This window comes from Delphinus delphis, chromosome 2, assembly GCF_949987515.2.
Source record: "Delphinus delphis chromosome 2, mDelDel1.2, whole genome shotgun sequence".
NCBI lineage: Eukaryota > Metazoa > Chordata > Mammalia > Artiodactyla > Delphinidae > Delphinus > Delphinus delphis.
This window is the reverse complement of record NC_082684.1, coordinates 82,388,945-82,408,274: the sequence shown is the minus strand read 5'-3', so window position 1 is coordinate 82,408,274 and position 19,330 is coordinate 82,388,945. Positions and strand designations below refer to the sequence as shown.

At 35.1% G+C, this 19,330-nt stretch overlaps 1 protein-coding gene across 1 annotated transcript in view; it reads right to left on the bottom strand.

Moving 5' to 3' along the window:
• Positions 1 to 19,330, bottom strand: part of SPRED1 (sprouty related EVH1 domain containing 1) — a 119,411-nt gene that overhangs the window by 53,388 nt on the left and 46,693 nt on the right. The window contains exon 2 of the mRNA XM_060004970.1: positions 17,807 to 17,981. Within this exon, the coding sequence (XP_059860953.1) occupies positions 17,807 to 17,981 (175 nt within the window). The remainder of the gene's footprint in view (positions 1 to 17,806; positions 17,982 to 19,330) is intronic.

Genomic DNA, 19,330 nt, shown 5'->3' with positions numbered 1-19,330 from the left:
AAATGTCATATGTCAATGTCAATGTCATTTCATGACATTGGATTTAGCAATGTTTTATTGGATATGACACCAAAGGCACAGGTAACAAAAGAAAAAATAATGGTGCACTACTAATCACTTCTTCCCAACTCCACATGCAGTGACGTTATATTGACTGAAAACTGCCACGGTGGGAGTATGTTAAGCTATAAAGCATTTCCTCTCTACAATTCCCCTGCCCTCCCCCACCAAAAGCTGATTGTTAAATTTTACCAGCCTGTCACTGAATATCTGTGATAGTTAAGTCTTGTTATTCTGAAATAAGTAACAAAGAAGGTAACAAAATAATGTCCTGCTTGCTTACAGGCAAAGTGTGTTAGCACCTGGCATTTAACAAAGATTTAACTATCTGTTGCAACAACCATTTTGCAATAATACTAATAAAATTCATAATTATATTAGGTTTTGGAATTCAAGAAGTTAAAATTGGCATTATGGATTACTGCAACATATTTACTGTATTCATAAACAGTGGGAAAGAGATATGTATTTTAGAAGACTGCTAAATTGCAATTGTTAAAAAAGAGAAGGACATAAAAAAATGGCGTTTGGTCCTACAGTCATTATTACATGAAAATGTCACTAAATTAATCTTTAATACATGAAAATATTGCTGAATTAGCTCCTCTCTGAAACTTCCCAAAGTTGTTTTCCAACTATTATCTGTTAGATAAATAAAATTTCAACGTGATCTATACTCATCTATACCACTTATTTACAAATGGCCATCTATTTTTTTATAGAGGTTCCAAAAACACATAGAAAAATAAATTTTTAAAATGAGCTTTAAAATACACTGAGGAAATGGTAAGGATAATGAACTAGTTCTTTGTTTTTTGCGGTACGCGGGACTCTCACTGTTGTGGCCTTTCCCGTTGCGGAGCACAGGCTCCGGACGCGCAGGCTCAGCGGCCATGGCTCACTGGCCCAGCCGCTCCGTGGCATGTGGGATCTTCCCGGACTGGGGCACGAACCCGTGTCCCCTGCAACAGCAGGTGGACTCTCAACCACTGCGCCACCAGGGAAGCCCTGAACTAGTTCTTTGACTCATACAAGTACCTATGCAAGAATGTGTTCCACCTAAAAGTCATACAAATACTGAGGTTGCACATCATACACATCATGTTGGTACAAAAACAAAATGTCACCTAATTATGAAGTAGATGTCAATTTATGTTATTTACTTTTATCTACAAAGTAACATTAGGAAATAAAATATATCTTACTGTTCATAGTATGTATTTAACGTACCATTAAAAATAATTATCATTTAGGAAAAGGCTACTATGGCAGTAGCTCTTCTGAATTTAGGAATAGGTAATGAGAAAGAAAAGTGCAGGTAATCTACTGACATAACCACTCACCATCTTTGCAGATAATTTAAAAACTATGCTTGCTAGAACATTCTGCATCACTCAGCATTTACATAATTATCAAAGCCTCCATATCTAGGGCATAATAATTTCTCATCTAAGTCACACAATATATTAAAAAGTTGTTCTGCTTCTGACTTTAAGTAGCATTTAAAAAATAAATGCATTCTCATCACACTAAAGACAATATAAATCACACCTTTATTAAGTAATAGGGATAACAACTGTCCATCTCAAATTTTTTAAAAAGATCAATGAGATTAAAAAGGTGTTAAAAAAAAAGTAGTTAAAAGAATGTCTCATAAGGCTTCTACCTACCATGTGATCAATACTAAATCTGCATTCCAGAAAAAACAAAAATAATTTTAAGAGCTAGAAGGATTCTTAAAAGTTAGTGAATTATGCTGCCTCCCATTTCCACTGCCTCTTCTCAACTATATCAGAACAATGTGCTCTGACTTTAGTTCACTGCAGTTTTCACTGTATTAATTCTGTATCTTAAGATCACAGTAATATTAACAGTAACAGGCATACAGGAAACAGATTCAAAGTTTACCATATCTATGATTGGAATAACTAGCAAACAAACTGTAGAAAATGGCAATTACATTTTTGCCAAGAGATTACGATCAACCAATCCAGCACTGCCAGGTGAATTATTTATGCTGTTGGAAAAATAAGGTACCCTGATAAATTACTTCTGGCCAGTAGGGAGTTATATCTATTAATTACCAATAAAGTAAAGTAACAGGTGTTCTACAGGCCTGAAGTGGTTACATCTCTCCCAGAATACAAGACCTGCACTCACTCTTAGAACTTTTTTACAAGAGAAGATCTAGTACAAAATGAAATGAATAATTTTAATTTCTGTTAAGACTACCCTAAAAGCAACTGCCAGAAGCCATTAAAAGTATAACCGTAAAAATAGTCTGTAAACAGCTGTCAAACTTGAAACACATCTCTAGCTAAATCTAATTATTAATTGACTATACTTCTTTCCGGGGTTAAGGAGTGATGTGAATTTCATCAGACCTCCATAGTAACCATGAAGGACATGTATAAATTAGAGAAAGATAAATTTGAAAGTAGACTAGTGGCACTGCCCTTATTTCTACCCTAAAGAAGACAGGTTATATATTAAATTAATAAGCAGAAAAGATATTGAGTGTAAATAACAACTGTAAAGTGAATATTAAGTGTAAGAGTGACTCAACAAGAATAACTACAAAAGAATATGCTGCCAAAATAACTTGACATCAATAACCCCTAATGGATCCACTAAGCACGTGGCTAGATAACGAAGAAGAAATTAAAGAGTCATGTTTTATAATCAGTACTAGAATATTTTGAACTTTTGGATCATCTACAAGTGTACTGGGATTAGAAAAGAATCACTATTTATTATAAACTATAAAAAAGAATAATGGAAAAAAATTTAACTAGAAAAAGCAACAAGAAATTCAAAAGCACTTAAATGTTTTTATACTGACACCTCTAAAAGAAAAAATTTCAGACTTTTACATACCAATATACCTGACTAGGTTTGAGTAGAATATAGTCACTGCAAACAGACTGACTGGAACCACCTTTAGGAAGGGGACTATACCAAAGGGAGAATATTAAGGAGTATTTGGCAGAACAGCTTTACATTTTAATATTATAGACTCTAAATAGGTCTAAGTTGCTTAAGACATACAAGTCTTTTCTAGCTAGATAAATACTTTTGGAACCATGATTAATAAGATCTTGAAGTCTTTTGAGATAGTGGTAACAAAAAGAACGAATATTCTTTGTCTTTCTTCTAAAAAGGTTAAATAGATATTATGAAAGAACAAACAGATGCACAGGTGAACTCTGAATTTAAGGAAAGCGAAACTACTATTAGCATAAATATATTAAAATCTATATAGACCAAGGGAGTCAGGGAACAGAAGTGGTTTCCTTACAGTACCAAGCTAAGAGTTAAAAGAGAAAGGAAAAGAAGAAAGATGGTTAATGAGAATGGATATTCTTCACATGAGTAAAAAATTTCCAAAATAAAATAATTAAGATATGAATAACAGAAGGAACAGGAACAGTACACATACACTTCCCAAGAAGAAAAATGTTATTAAAGCGTAAGAGGAATTTTGGTATAGAAATTAATTAAGCTTGTGGGTTCTACAGCTTAGAATAGCTGGGTCCCATCTACTCTCCACCACTCATTACCCATCTGACTTGAGAATTAAATAAGGCAATACATACAGAGAACTCAAATAGTGTCTGACAACAGAGTAGATCTTCAATACATACTAGTAGCAGTGGTGATTTTGGTCACAAGGTGATGCCACTAGCCCATAATAGTACAGTTGCTATGAAAGCCTGAGAGGTCAGTATTTACTTTTTTGAGTATGGGAGGGGGAGGAGTTTGAATGATAAATAAAGGTACTCAGGACCTCAAAGAGCTTATGAATAGATTCCGTGAAGCTTAAGTTATTTGATTCTAAAGACAGTGAAAACATAATCTCCAATGCTTTTCCTTCTTCTGAAAGAAATTCTAGGATATATTACAGAGAAAAAATTACAGAGAAAAAAAGTGGGGGAGGGTACACCACAGTTACTAAATAACTAAAACTTCTGAAGATATATTCCAAGTTATTTTGGGAAATATAGAGCAAATTACTGGACTGTTTGCCAGAAGAATTTAAAATAGACCAAGCCAAAAATGGGTATAAGTACATTTCTGTTTCACTAATAACAACTAATAATTTGGGAGAGCAAAGTTAAAAATGTACTTTCAAACTACTATGTAACTTTATTATAGATGCTACCTTACAAGTAGGTAATTACATGTTTACAAAAAGTATTATCTAAGATGTAGTAATAGGTGGTAACTAGACAAATTACTTTAGTAACTTTCTGAAATACCTTTGAATCAAGGAAAAAACATTTCATTTTTGAAATAAAAACTCCATATTCAAGTTAAATTACTTGATAACCAAAATCAATAATTGGTATCTCAAATAGTTGCCTTGTATTATGAACTTTAGTTTTCTGGATGACATAAAAACTAGTATCTTTTATAAAGGACACCAGTGCATTCTATGAAATATGAAACTATATTGTTATCAAATAACACATTTTTACTAATTATCTGGTAATAAAAATTTGTTCAAAGCTGGATTCTGAGATGAATAAGATTTTAGAAAAAATTTTAAAAGTAACAGAAGGAACAGTGGTAGTGTTTCTTCTCAAATAATAACAGTTCAGCTACCACAAAAGGAAGGGAGGGAGCCAATAGTTTAAAAATATGTCTATGTCGTGAAAGACTGAGGAACTGCTCCAGATTAAAGGAGCATAAAGACACATGACACCTAAATGCTACATGATCTTGTACTGAGAGAACAAAAATGTTGTAAGAACATTATTAGAACAGTTGGTGAAACTGGAATATGGACTAAAGTACTACATTTATGTTAAATTTCCTAAATAGGATAATTATACCGTGACTACATAATCAAAACTGAAGGCAGAGCGAAGATTTAGAAAGTAATCAAGAGTACAGTGTGGGACTTCCCTGGTGGTCCAGTGGGTAAGACTCTGTGCTCCCAATGCAGGGGGCCCGGGTTCGATCCCTGGTTGGGGAACTAGATCCCACATGCATGCTGCAACTAAGAGTTCACATTCCGCAACTAAGAAGACTGCATGCTGCAAGTAAGAGTCCACATGCCACAAGGAAGGTCCCACATACCGCAACTAAGACCCGGCGCAGACAAAATAAATAAATAATAAAATAAATATTAAAAAACGAAGAATACAATACAATGTAAGGTTTTATGACCTCAAATTTGAAAATCTAAGTGAAATAGCAATTTCCTAGAAAAATTATAACTTACCAAAACTGATTGAAAATAGAAAACCATTAGAAACCTGTAACCATTAAAGAAACTGGATCAGTAGAAAATGATAGTGAAAGGCAACAAGATGAGGGAACAGGAGATGAGATACAAAACAGAGGAGGGAACTGTCACAATTAGGATACTGCTCTAACTCCTGGTGGCAAATTCTTAGGCACAGGCAATATGCCCCTGCTTCTTTACTTGGCTCTTTCCCAAGTCCCCACAGGCTGTCAGAACTCTGAATTGCTAGAATAAAACTAAATAAGCTTAAACAATTCTCTTCACCCTCAACTGGGTCTGCATAATTTGGAGAGGGGCCTGTACAATTCTGATGGAATCAATCTCAGTGATCTAAGAATTTAACAGCCATGAACCTTTATTAACTGACTTACACAGCAATATCTATGTAACAAAAAAACCATTTAGAAACACAAGAATATCCAAAAACATAATGATAGTTGTAGATCTTCAGCCTTTAAATTGAAGCAAACACACACATAAAAAGGATACATAAGATTTGAATAATTTAGTAAATAAGGTTAAACTTTATAAATTCAAACCTTTATATTACAGTGAATTGAAGTCTTTCAAAAGGTTATGGATGTTGGAACAAGGAAGGATCTCAAATCAATAATTGAAGTTCCTACCTCAAGAAACTAGAAAAAGGAGAGCAAAATAAACCCACAGCAAGATGAAGGAAGAAAATATCAAATAATAGAAATGAACAGAAATAGAAATTGAAAATAGATGGGGGGGAAACTCAATGAAACAAAAAGCTGGTCTAAAAAAAAAAGCAACAAAATTGATAAATCTCTAGTAAGACTGACAAATTAAAAATGAATACACAAATCACCAATTTTAGGAATGAGACGGGATATTGCTAAAGATCCTTGTAGGCTTTAAAACAGTACTTGAGATACTAAATACAACTTTACACTCAAATTAGACAGCTTAGAAGACATGGACCAATTCTTTGAAAATCACATTATTATCAAAACTCAACCAATATAAAATAGATAAACCTAAACAGTTCTGTAACCATTAAAGACGCTGATTTTGTAATTTAAAAGCTCTCAAAAAGAGATCACTCTTGGGAATTCCCTGGCAGTCCAGCAGTTAAGACTCCACACTTTCACTGCCAAGGGCCCAGGGTTTGATCCCTGGTCAGGGAACTAAGACCCCACAAGCTGCAGGGCGTGGCCAAAAAAGAAAAAGAAAAAAAAAAAAAGAGGGAGAGAGAGATCTCTATACTGAGATGGTTTCACTGGAGAATTCTACCAAATATTATCAGAGGAACTAACATCAATTTTTCACAAACTCTTTCAGAAAACAGAAGAGGAGGAAATACTACCCAATTCATTTTATGAGGCCACCAATATCTTGATACCAACACTATACAAAGACAGTACCAAAAAAAGAGAAAACTACAGACCAGTATCTCTCATGAATTTAAACACAAAACTTCTCCAAAAATAGTAGCATATCAAACCCAACAATATACAAAAAGATTACACACCATGACCAAGTGGGACTTATTCCAGGAATACAAGGCTGGGTCAACATTAAAAAAATCAATCAGTGTAATCTATATCAACAAGCTAAAGATGTGATCATATCAACTGACACAGAAAAAACCTTTGACAAATTCCAACACCCATTCATAATAAAAAATTATTAGCAACTCAATAAAAATCATCTATAGGGACTTCCCTGGTGGCACAGTGGTTAAGAATCCACCTGCCAATGCAGGGGATACGGGCTCAATCCCTGGTACGAAAAGATCCCACATGCCGCGAAGCAACTAAGCCTGTGTGCTACAACTACTGAGCCTGCGCTCTAGAGCCCACGAGCCACAACTACTGAAGCCCGTGCACCTACTGAAGCCCGCGCACCTAGAGCCCATGGTCTGCAACAAGAGAAGCCACCGCAATGAAAAGCCTACACACTGCAATGAAGAGTAGCCCCCGCTTGCCGCAACTAGAGAAAGCCTGCGCACAACAATGAAGACCCAACACAGCCAAAAAACAAAACAAAAAAATCATCTATAAAAAACTCTATAGCTAACATCATACTCAAGGGTGAAAGACTGAATATGTTTCCGTTAAAATCTGAATGAGGCAAGGATGTCCACTATGACCATTCTTATTCAACACAGAACTTAAAGTTCTAGCCATTGCAATAAGGAAAAAAAAAAGAAATAAAAGGTATACAGGATCCCACATGCCGCGGAGCGGCTGGGCCCGTGAGCCATGGCCGCTGAACCTGCGCGTCCGGAGCCTGTGCTCCGCAACGGGAGAGGCCACAACAGTGAGAGGCCCACGTACCTCCAAAAAAAAAAAAAAAAAAAAAAAAAGGTATACAGATTGAAAAGGAAGAAATAAAGCTTTTCATATTTGTAGATGACATGATTGTCTACATTAGAAAATCCCAGGGAATCTACCACAAAACCTCACAGTTCAGCAAGGTAACAGGATGCAAGATCAACACACGAAAATTAATTGAATTTCTATACACATACAATGAGCATGCACTAACCAAAATTATAAACACAATACTATCTACAATTGCTCCAAGAAAAATTAAACACTTAGGTATACGCTTAACAAAACATATCTTTAGGATCTATACATTGAAAATTATAAAATGCTAATGAAAGAATTCCATTCATGGACTGGAAGATTCAACGCAGTAAATATGTCAATTCTCCCCAATTGACCAACAGGTTTAATACAATTCTTGTCAAAATCCAGTAAAGATTTTTGTTGACATAGACAAGATCATTCTAAAATTTATATGGAAAGGCACAAACCCTAGAATAGCTGAAATAATATTGAAAAAGAAGAATAAAATGGGAGAAACCACTTTACCCACTATTTGGACTTACAATACAGCTACAGTAAAACAGTATGTGATACCTATTGTGGGATAGACAGAGCAATGGAACAAAATGGAGAACCTACATAAAAATGCTTAACTGATTTTTTAAGAGTACAAAAGTAATTTAATGAAATGACAACTTTTTCAACAAGTGGTTCTGGAAAAAATTGGACATTTGTAGGCAAAAGAACTGAACCTTGACCTAAGTATCACACCTTATATAAAAATTATTTAAAATGGACCACAGACTTAAATATAAAATATAAAACTATAAAACTTAAAATAGGATAAATCTTCAGGACGCAGGATTAGGGAAAGTGTTCACGAACTTGACACCTAAAATGTGATCCATGAAAGGAAGAACTGATAAAGTGAACTTCATCAATTTAAAACTCTGCTCTGCAAAATATCCCGTGAAGGTTAAAAAGACAATCTGTAGACTGGGAGAAAATATTTAGAAACCATATATCCTGAAAAGGACTAGTATCTAAAATTTAAAAAAAACCTTCAAAACTCAACAGCAAAAAAAACTAACAATCTAATGAGAAAACAGGAAAAGGACACAAACAGATATTTCACTAAAGAAGATACAAATAAGCACATAAAAAGATATTCAACCTTAGCCATTAGGGAAATGGAAATTAAAACTACAACGAGCTACCACTACACACGTATCAACACGACTAAAATAAAAAATACTGACTACACAAATGCAGGCAAGAATCCCTAGAAACTGGATTGCTCATACACTGCTGGTGGAAATTTAACATGGTACAGCCACCCAGGAAGAAAGTCTAGCAGTTTCTTATGAAACTGAGCATAAAACTACCATACAACCCAGCAACTGTACTCTTGGTCATCTATCCCAGAGAAAAGTCAGCACCCAGATCTAGGACTTCCAAGTCTCCAGAACTGTGAGAAAATAAATTTCTGCTGTTTAAATCAGCCAGTCTGTTGTGTTTTGTTATGGCAGCCTGAGCAGACTGATACAAGAAGTCTAAATCATACCATCACAGTGTACACCTTAAACTTAAAAACAAAGAAGCCTAGTACACAGAAGGCTCTCAAACAGCTGTTGATTAATTAAAAGAATAATATCAATCAACCAATCAACTAAAAGCATGCTACATTCAGATTATAATTTAGTAAGGAAATATTTAGAAAACTATTAAGTAAGGTCAATAATTTGAGATCAAAGATTTTGGGCTTTAGCTATTAGGGAGGCTATTATCCATTATAATAGTTTAGTGGCAATGGGAATGTAATGGAAAGGTTGTGAAATATATCACAATCAGGTATAAAAGGGAAAGATGAAGCCAAGATAATCATGATGAACCTGACAGACTAGATCAACCAGTATAAATCAATAACTAAAGAATGAAATGTTAGTTCAAAACAACTGAATAATAAGTATTAAGCTGACATTTTCTAAAAAGAGGAAATAATAGCAACCAGGAAGGTAATATGGGTTACATTCTAAATCTTAATTTTCAGGAAACCGCTCACACACACACAAACACAGGAAACCGCTAACATCCCCCCCGCCACACACACAGCTATTTTTTGCTCCAAAAGAAAGAGAATAGAAATGCAGCAGGCAGGTTTTTTTCCCCTTCAAGGAATATTAGTAGTATTAAAGAATGAACTATTTTAAAACTGCTGGGAGAAAGTCACAAAACTCATGGTTGTACAGAAAAGTAATTAATAGTATAATTTATTATCTTTTCAATGGATTGACCCTAAAATGAACAGGTGATTCTAAACTAGATGAATGTTATTATTATTAGCATTTCTTTCAATTACAGTCCTTCACCGCAAAACTGGTTTGCCCAAGGTGCTTCCTCTAACTCAATTTTCCTATTTGTCCATCTGTGAGTTACCTGTGACAATAAAAGGGAAATTGTTTCTGCCATTATTATTTCCTCAGGACTAGCAAGCTGTATGTACACATTCTCTATTCCACATACAACTTGTAGTATACTATCTTTATAGTATTTAATTAATGTAAAAGAGGGGCTAGCATTTCTCTAAGTTCAATGCATGCTTTTAGTGAACGATGAGTAACTCAGTAAGGCAACATCGTGGAAGTGTTGTCTTTGGGAAACAAGTAGATAGATTCAAGGAAGTAAGGGTCAGATTATACGAGTTTATTGTGGTGAAATTAAGGAGATGAAATTGTATCTAGGAATTTTGGGGAAACTACTAAAGGAATATGAGACCCAAGCTTTAGAAAGTTCAGTACTGTAAGCAATACAAAAGTTAGAGAGAGGTGAAAACTGGGCCTTGAACAAATATTAGAAACCTTATCTGCAATAATACAGACAAGACTGAAGAGGGGTAGAGATAAAAAGGATGAAACAGAATCAAGAATAAAGAAGACCTGATTGAATAAATGGAGGAATCACTCATACCTAGGTTTATGACTATTTTTTTCTATCTATCTATGTAGTTATGACTGTGTTGGGTCTTCGTTGCTGTGCGCAGGCTTTCTCTAGTTGTGGTGAGCGGGGGCTAGTCTTTGTTTCGGTGCGCAGGCTTCTCATTGCAGTGGCTTCTCTTGTTGTGGAGCACGGGCTCTAAGTGCGCAGGCTTCAGTAGCTGCGGCACACGGGCTTCAGTAGTTGTGGGTCACGGGCTCCAGAGTGGAAGTTCAGTAGTTGTGGCATGTGGGCTTAGTTGCTCCATGGCATGTGGGATCTTCCGAGACCAGGGCTCAAGCCCATGTCCGCTGCAGTGGCAGGCAATCGGATTCTTACCCACTGTGCTACCAGGGAAGCCCTCTGACTATTATTTTTTTTTTTTTTCTCTGACTATTATTGATGCATACTTTGATATCATTCACCAAATCCATGAAAAGTCCAAGATCTTATACAGTGTAGCATAAGAATTTAAGTAAGAATATAGATTTATCCTACTTTAAGAATACTGAAGATTTAAAAATCTGAACATATAAACTAAAATATAAGGCCTTGTTCATTATAGAAATCTTTATTCAAATGTTACCTAGATCTTCTCAGTAAGGCCTTCCTTGGTTATTCTAAGTAAAACTTTAACTAACCTCCCCACAAAAAATCCCCTACACTCCTTTTTCCCCAGCACTTAATACTTTCTAATATTATGTATAGCATAATATTCATTTACTTATTTATTTACGGTAGTATTTCTCTGGCCCTCACCACAATGTATGTTCCCTTAGGAACGGGGATTTCTGTCTTTGTCCATTTACATATCCCCAATGCCTAGAACAGCAAATATCTAGCAAATAGTAGATGCTCAATAAATATTTGTTGCATGAAAGACTCACCTTTAAATACTGAATTTTCCCTTTTAACAATGGGTATTCAACAAAGTTCCTTTAGTGTAAGGTAAGATTAAAACTCAGCAACAGGGGCGTCCCTGGTGGTGAAGTGGTTAAGAATCCGCCTGCCAATGCAGGGGACACGGGTTCAATCCCTGGTCCGGGAAGATCCCACATGCCATGGAGCAACTAAGCCCATGTGCCACAACTACTGACCCACATGCCACAACTACTGAAACCCGTGCTCCTAGAGCCCATGCTCCACAGCAAGAGAAGCCACCGCAATGAGAAGCCCGTGCACTGCAACAAAGAGTATCCCCCACTCGCCACAACTAGAGAAAGCCCGCACGCAGCAACGAAGATCCAATGCAGCCAAAAATAAATAAATAAAACAAATAAATTTTTTAAAAAAAACAACTCAGCAACATATTTTCCACTGAAATATCAATGAAAGAGTGGTTTAAATGACTGATAAGGAAAATTCAGATTGGATTTAAAAAGAAAATAATAAAAGATACTAAATATAATAAAAGAATTAAAGAATAATAATAAAATAATAATAAAGATAATAAAATAATAAAAGAAGCCAGAAGGAATCTAGCGAAATGAGTGGCACAGATAATAGAGTAAGCATCAAACTGTACAGCAAGGGATGGGAAATAAAATAGAAATGACAGGAAATTGTAAAACTCCTCAAATGGAAAAGTTCTGGTAACAACCAGATCCAGGAAAGTAGCCTGCTGAAATGAAGACCAGAAGGTCAGGCCATGCAAAGAAAAGTAGCCAAGAATGATGATGAGGCTCAGATGTGGAAAAGTTGGCATTTAGAAGGAATTGCTAAGATCAGTAGATGAAAATAAAAGCTAAAGGATGGTGTTCTGAATGGTACAGAGTATCAGTAAAAAAATGTCTATATGTGGGTTATATAGTAACATTCTGTAAGGGGAACAAGGAACAACAAAAATGCTGACACTACCTCTATTCCCACTCCCACTTATTTCCCAACTCTGTGATATTATGGTGAACAGGAAAACCAGTATCTTTCAAGAGACAGAGCTGCTGAGTCCTAAGGGTAATGCCAGTTAACAGAATTGGTTTTTTAGTGGAGGAAGAGTACTGTAGAAGGACTGATGTTTCACAATAGAATAATTCACAGAGGCACAGTGAGAAAGGCTAAGCAGAAAATTGTTCTGTACTTTATAAAGTTCAATCCAAGGCAGAAAGATATTTCCCTGGTCTTTTGGGGTTTCCCATGGTGGAAAGGAGGATGAGTCTCATTTTTAATAAAGCTACTGCTATGCTATAATCATTTTATTTTCTTCTTTAAAAATACTCGAGTTTTGCTTTAGGCTCTAATAACTGTAAAGAAACTCCATTTTAGAAATGTATCTTTTTAAACAACAGAACTATTATCTCATAGGCATTTTAATTTTTATAAACCACTTTTATCCACAACCTAATTACTTATTAATCCAAAACAACAATTCCTTAATCTCTTTGGCAACTTCCTAAACTTGATATCTCCTGCTTTTTCCTTTCTTTGTTTCAATTATTATACTTAGTATAAACTCTAAGTTTATAATGATAGCTATAAGTTTGCTTTGACATTGAACAGTGCCTTTTTCTATTTTCCACAGAACATCTTAAGTACAGAGGTTGTGGTTGTAAGTCTTACTGTATCTTTCTATGTAGCCCACTCGATTTTTGTCATCTCTTAGCACACAATATGCTTTAAAAAGCACAATAACATTGATTAGTAAATTTACAGTATTTTATTGTCCTACAATAAAAGCTTAAGAATGGCTAATTTAGATCCCCACAGTTATTAAAAACTTTGTTTAGTAGTAAATATTTTAGCAAAAATTTAATATCATTATTGAAAGTTTATTCAGGTACTTATAAAGACTTTAAAAGTGTATTATAGTTCAGTATTTTAGATTTTCCTATCACATACAATTCAACTAAAAATGATCAAATAATTTAACATATACATATGGTAAGATGACAAAATGTTTGCCTATAAAATAGCAATGTCACACCAATAGAGAAGAGCCACTACAGAAAAATGAATGCAAAAGAGAAAGTTTCTATCATGGAGATCTGAAGCACTACAGTAAAGATTATTTATACAAATTAACAGTTAAGTTTTAGTTAGCATTTAAAAAAATGTGATCCAAGATAACACTAATTTATATTAAAGAATTAAAGGGAGAAATCAAAGCTATAAAGATTTAGAAGGAAATGGATGATACAACTCATACATATTAAGAAAAGGGGTTCTGAGAAGCTATCCTTGTCAAAGACCATTCCATACATCCCTAAGTATCTGGGAGAAAGTACTTTCATTATCTTGGGCTACAACACCAAAGCCTGGTGTTTTTTCAATTTCTCCTGAATTATCAATAAAGTATGAAAGCCAATTACATAAAGCAGTGCTTTCCAACTTATTTCTCAGGCATACTCAGAAAAATAACAATTATAAGGCAACCAGAAAAGAGAAGGAGCCTAGTGGTTAAGAGGCAAAGAGACTTGGAGGCTCCAGCCACTTTTACCTATTCATGGCACATAGCTTGGGAAGCTCTAATTTAGATTAGCAACTTGGGAAATAAACTCTACCTTTGTAAGTATCACAAAAACAAGCAAGTTATAGGTAAGCATCAGAGGAAATAATTTCAGGTCACTCTGAATGAATGAATACTGAGCAAATTATACAAAATACCACCTTCTTGAAAAATCCTCATCAGCCTGCTCTTGATTTGTGCTCCCTTTCTTATCAAAAAAAAAAAAAAGAAAAAAAAAGAAAAAAAGAGTGAAATATAACCCTCTGGGAAGTGTAACAAGACATTTTTAGTACAAGTACTTGTAAATCTAAGACTGGAAAAATCTTCTACTAAATGCTTCGTTCACTCTTCAGAAAAGCCATCTTTCATCTTCACTACTGTAACTAGTATTTTGACTATTATAAGCCCTCTTTAAAATATTATCTAGGGCTTCCCTGGTGGCGCAGTGGTTGAGGGTCCGCCTGCCGATGTAGGGGACATGGGTTCGTGGCCCAGTCCGGGAGGATCCCACGTGCCGTGGAGTGGCTGGGCCCGTGAGCCATGGCCGCTGGGCCTGCGCGTCCGGAGCATGTGCTCTGCAGTGGGAGAGGCCACAGCAGTGAGAGGCCCGCGTACCGCAAAAAATATATATATATATTATCTAGTATTTCTTTATTAGCTACACAAGTGGCTATAGGTACCTCATTACTAATTATCCATTCTTTCTTAAAGGACACAAGTTTTTTCCTGAGGTATGAGGGGTAGGTATCTCACTTCATTTCTAGAATTCATCCAAGGTAGAGGACTCTAAGATGTGACCCACAGACAAAATGGGTAGAGAACACAGTTTGTAGCACTATCTTTTACATGATTAACTATTACATAGGAACAATATTAAAGTTCAGTTTACTCATCAAGAAGGATATTAAAGAAAACTATCATTAACTTTGTAAACTTATAGATTCAACAGTCACAGTGTACACCTGTTTTATATTACTAGAACCCAGAAAAATGGATTAAAATAAAGCCAATCAATAAAAATATCTATAGAAATGGACATTAATGACCCCCAAATGCGGTGATAATGTAAAAGAATAATACTTCAATTCTGTAATTGCTTCAGAAGTATCTTAGAAGTGTATTATGCAGCAGAAGGGGCCAATTAATCTGCTTATTTCAATGTCACTGTCCCATTTGTCTTGACACTTCACAAGACTGCTACTTTCAATTTATGGCCATGCATTATTGCCTCTGCCTTTGGTCATACAATTTCCCCATAACCTAAAATGCTTTATTATAACTATTCCCTACAAGAATTAAGACAATCCTCCAATTGAAAGTAATGTTTCCTTTATGTCTACACTGAGATATATTTATCATTCCTGTTTCACAAATAACAAGCTTCCTTGAGGAGAAATGGTTAAGTGAAACAACCGTTTTGATTCCTAGGTCAGTGCTTCTATCAAAAGAACCTATTTTCTTGTTAGTCTATTATGATTCTACACCTTAGGATTAAGTTAAGGCCCTTTTTTATGTCCCACATTAGGAAATAAGTTTGTATTATGTCCAAATCCCAGGCTTACTCTCTCTAAGCTTATGTCAAAGCCACACTCTGAGCAACCACCTAAAACATTAATGTGAGCTTATCTCTGACCAGCCTCACTCCTAGTGATGCAGATTTGGTTCCTTATTTAATTTTCCTCAAGTAAACTGTCCATGCTCATCAATATAGCCAATAGAGTAGTCCCTTGGTATCCACAGGGGATTGGTTCCAGGACCCGCCCCCCAGGCCCCACTGATACTAAAATCTGCAGATGCTCAAGTCCTTATATAAAATGGCATAGTATTTGCATATAACCCACACATCCTCCCTCCCATATACTTTAAGTCATCTCTAAATTATTTATAATACCTAATACAAAGTAAATGCTATGTAAATAGTTGGCAGCACAAGGAGAATTCAGGTTTTGCTTTTTAGAACTTTCTGTAATTTCTTTTCCAAATATTTTCCATCTGTGGTTGGTTGAATCCAGAGATGTGAAATCCATGGATACGTAGGGTCGACTGTGTTGTTTCACTCTGATATTTTTTTTCCCTCTTTTTCACATCTAGGTCATCTTTTCCTTGTTCTGATGCTTTTTCTAGCAAGCTTTTTTCCCCCCCCTTTCTCCACCTTTGACTTCTTTCTTCTCTTTTTCCATCTTTACTATTAAAAAATGCCTTAGATTGTCACTATTTTATTCAGTTTCTAAAATCTACAACAACTTCTCCAACACTCGCCAATTATCAACAGCTCAGACAAAAAGCACTACACTCCAGGATGGGTCACCATAGGCTCTCTCTTAGAAGTCTACAAGCCATATTTTAAATAAGCATCAGTATATGTTAGCCACCATGTTATCCAAGGCCAGAACCACATTTAAATATTTAAACTTTTAGAGATGACATGTTAAATTTATCATATATACTTCTGACTTCAAATGGGGTTTCCTAGTCCTAAAACCACATTCTGGTTAATTGAGATACACAGTAGTAAATCCTAAACTCACAAAAAATTAGAGTTAGAAGGCTTTCAAGACGATTTAGGAAAACTCTCCAGTTAACTGAGACAGAAACTGGAGCACAGACAAGTTAGGCAACTTTTAAAATTACTGAAATAATTCAATAGTAAAAAATATCCAGAAATCAAGAACCAAAATTAAAAGTAGTATAAAATGTTCATGTATAAAAGAATTATTCAACACTTAAAACACATTTTCAATAGAAATAATACTATAGATGCTGAATGAGCTCACAAACTAATCCACAGATATATAGTTAAAGGGAATAACAGTTATGTTCAAGAGTCTTGGAAATTTTGGGCACTTTTATTCTCTTTTTGCTTCTAAGTTGTATGCTCTCTGCTTAATGCAGGAATGACATTAACATTACTCAGCTTTTTAGATATGATTTGTTTTTGGCTCACAAATGAAATAAAAGAGAAAGAGCTTTCTACACTAATTAAGAGAGAGTAGACGTCTAACATTATCAAAGGTTAGATTCAAATTTTTAAATATATGAATGTAAGAAAACACTTGTCTGGGTGGAAGATAGTAGAGTTAAAACCTAGGATGGCCACCAGGTAGTCATATGATGAGCCTAGATTGATAGGGGATGAAGAGAAACAATCTGAGAACACAAGAGTCTAGGATAGGGGCCAGCAAAATGTTTCTATAAGGGGCCAGATATTTACAGTCTCTGTTGCAACTACTCAACTCTGTCACTGCAGCCAGAGACAAAATGTAAACAGATCAGCTTGGCTATGTTCCAATAAAACTTTACTTATGGACATAGAAATTTGAATTTCATATAATTTTCATGTTCATAAAATTATTACTCTTTGATTTTTTCCAGTCATTTAAAAATGTAAAAACCATTCTTAACTCATGGGCTGTACAAAAACACATGACAGGCCTGGATGTGGCCTGTGGACTATAGTGCCAACCTCCAGTCTAGGCAACAGTGGGGAGAAGGGGAAGATGGTGCACCTGGGTTAATAACTAGGGCGACTATTCATGAATGTTCTTGCATTAAACCTAACAGAAAAGCAGCTCCCCTCTAACACATGCACATTAACGTCAGTCCCAGCTGCAAAGAAACAGGCATATTTTGCTGTCTTTAACTTTAAAAGAGCTACAGAAACAATCATTGATCCTGGACAAAAATAATTTTCATAAATAATAGTATACTAATCATAATTTTAAACAGAAAATTCATTCTATAGAATTTTAAAATTATAGCAATAGATGCATTATTCATTACCATTTTGTCCCTGAGTCGCTCTCCACGGATAAAAAAGTCAGCACAGCCATTCTCTTCCTGGTGAGGGACTTTGAAGACAGTGACGCAGCTTAGTCCACTCCCTCCAAGTGGTAACCATCCACCACTTGAGTCATCCCGGGTCATCACCACAGCTCGCACTCGTGCATAACTATTACTAAAATAGATGCAAAGATTAGAAGTTAGCTTTTCCATAAACAAAAAACAGCCAAGGTGTCAGTCTTGCTTGAGAAACCAAAGACCACATCAATTAACGTGTAGTAACTAAAGTGTTTACTACTTCCATGACAGTCCACAGACAGTAACCTGATTGAAAAAGATCAAAAACCACAGAGTAACTGACTTAAAGGTTAACTTATTTTGAAGACCAATCTCACAATAAAAGACTACAGCTCGATTATTTCAATTCATCATTTGAGTAGTTCAAGCACATCTGATTGCCATGGAACATGTAACAAAGGATCCCAGAGACAAACACGGTCAAACTACAGTCTGCCATCACATTTATCTAATATATGTCCACCTCCTACAATATAATCAGGACAAATTACTGCTGTATCTTAGCACATTTACTTGTGACATCTGTATGTTTCTAACATTTGAAATATAAGTAAAATGCTGAAACAAACATGCTTATTAGCTCAGACACATTTTTGATTATTTCTAACACCTCGGAATCTAAATCACAAATATATATAAACATGTTTTATTTTAGTAAGTTATCAGATAAATTGGTCTTTCATGCCCTCTTTTTGGCAGACTATTCTTAAGAGAGACCATATTCTAATTCCATTTAGAATCATTTCCCAGTATTAGCCACAACTATTTTTTACATAAAATCTAAGTAATGTTTCATATACTAATGTTCTAGATAACTGACATCTCAGCATTTTAGTTGTAAAACTTTTAATAATTATTAATGAAATCCTTTCTAAAAGTGGTATACCTTGCTGACTTCTTAGAAAATTACACTGAATATAACTTAAACATGTCTTGGTTATTACTACTATCAACTGAGATTCAATGTAACAATTATGTGCTACTTATTGTCTCTGCACATTCTAAGTGTTAAGTTGCCAGTTGTCATTTCTGTTGTCAGAGTGCTTGTGTGAGATCTACCCCTTGCTTTTTTTCTACTTTACTCTACACATAAGGCATATTGATATTAAATATAAAGTTCAACAAATTCTGACAAATTACACATCTGTACAACCAACAGGATAATCAAGATACAGAACTCCAGAAAATTCCCTGAAGCCTCCCTCCCATCAAATAGGTAACCTAGGTAACACTGCTATCCCCGGTTTCTAATATATACATTAGTTTTGCCTGTTATGGGCCTTCACATAAATGGAATCAAATAGAATCAGGACTTGTACCCTTTTTGTCTCACTTCTTTCACTCATTATGCTGTTGTATTAGTACTTCATTCTTTTTTTACCACTAAGCAGAGTCCTCTCACTGAATAAATATATCACAATTCATTTATTCTTTCTTATGTTGATG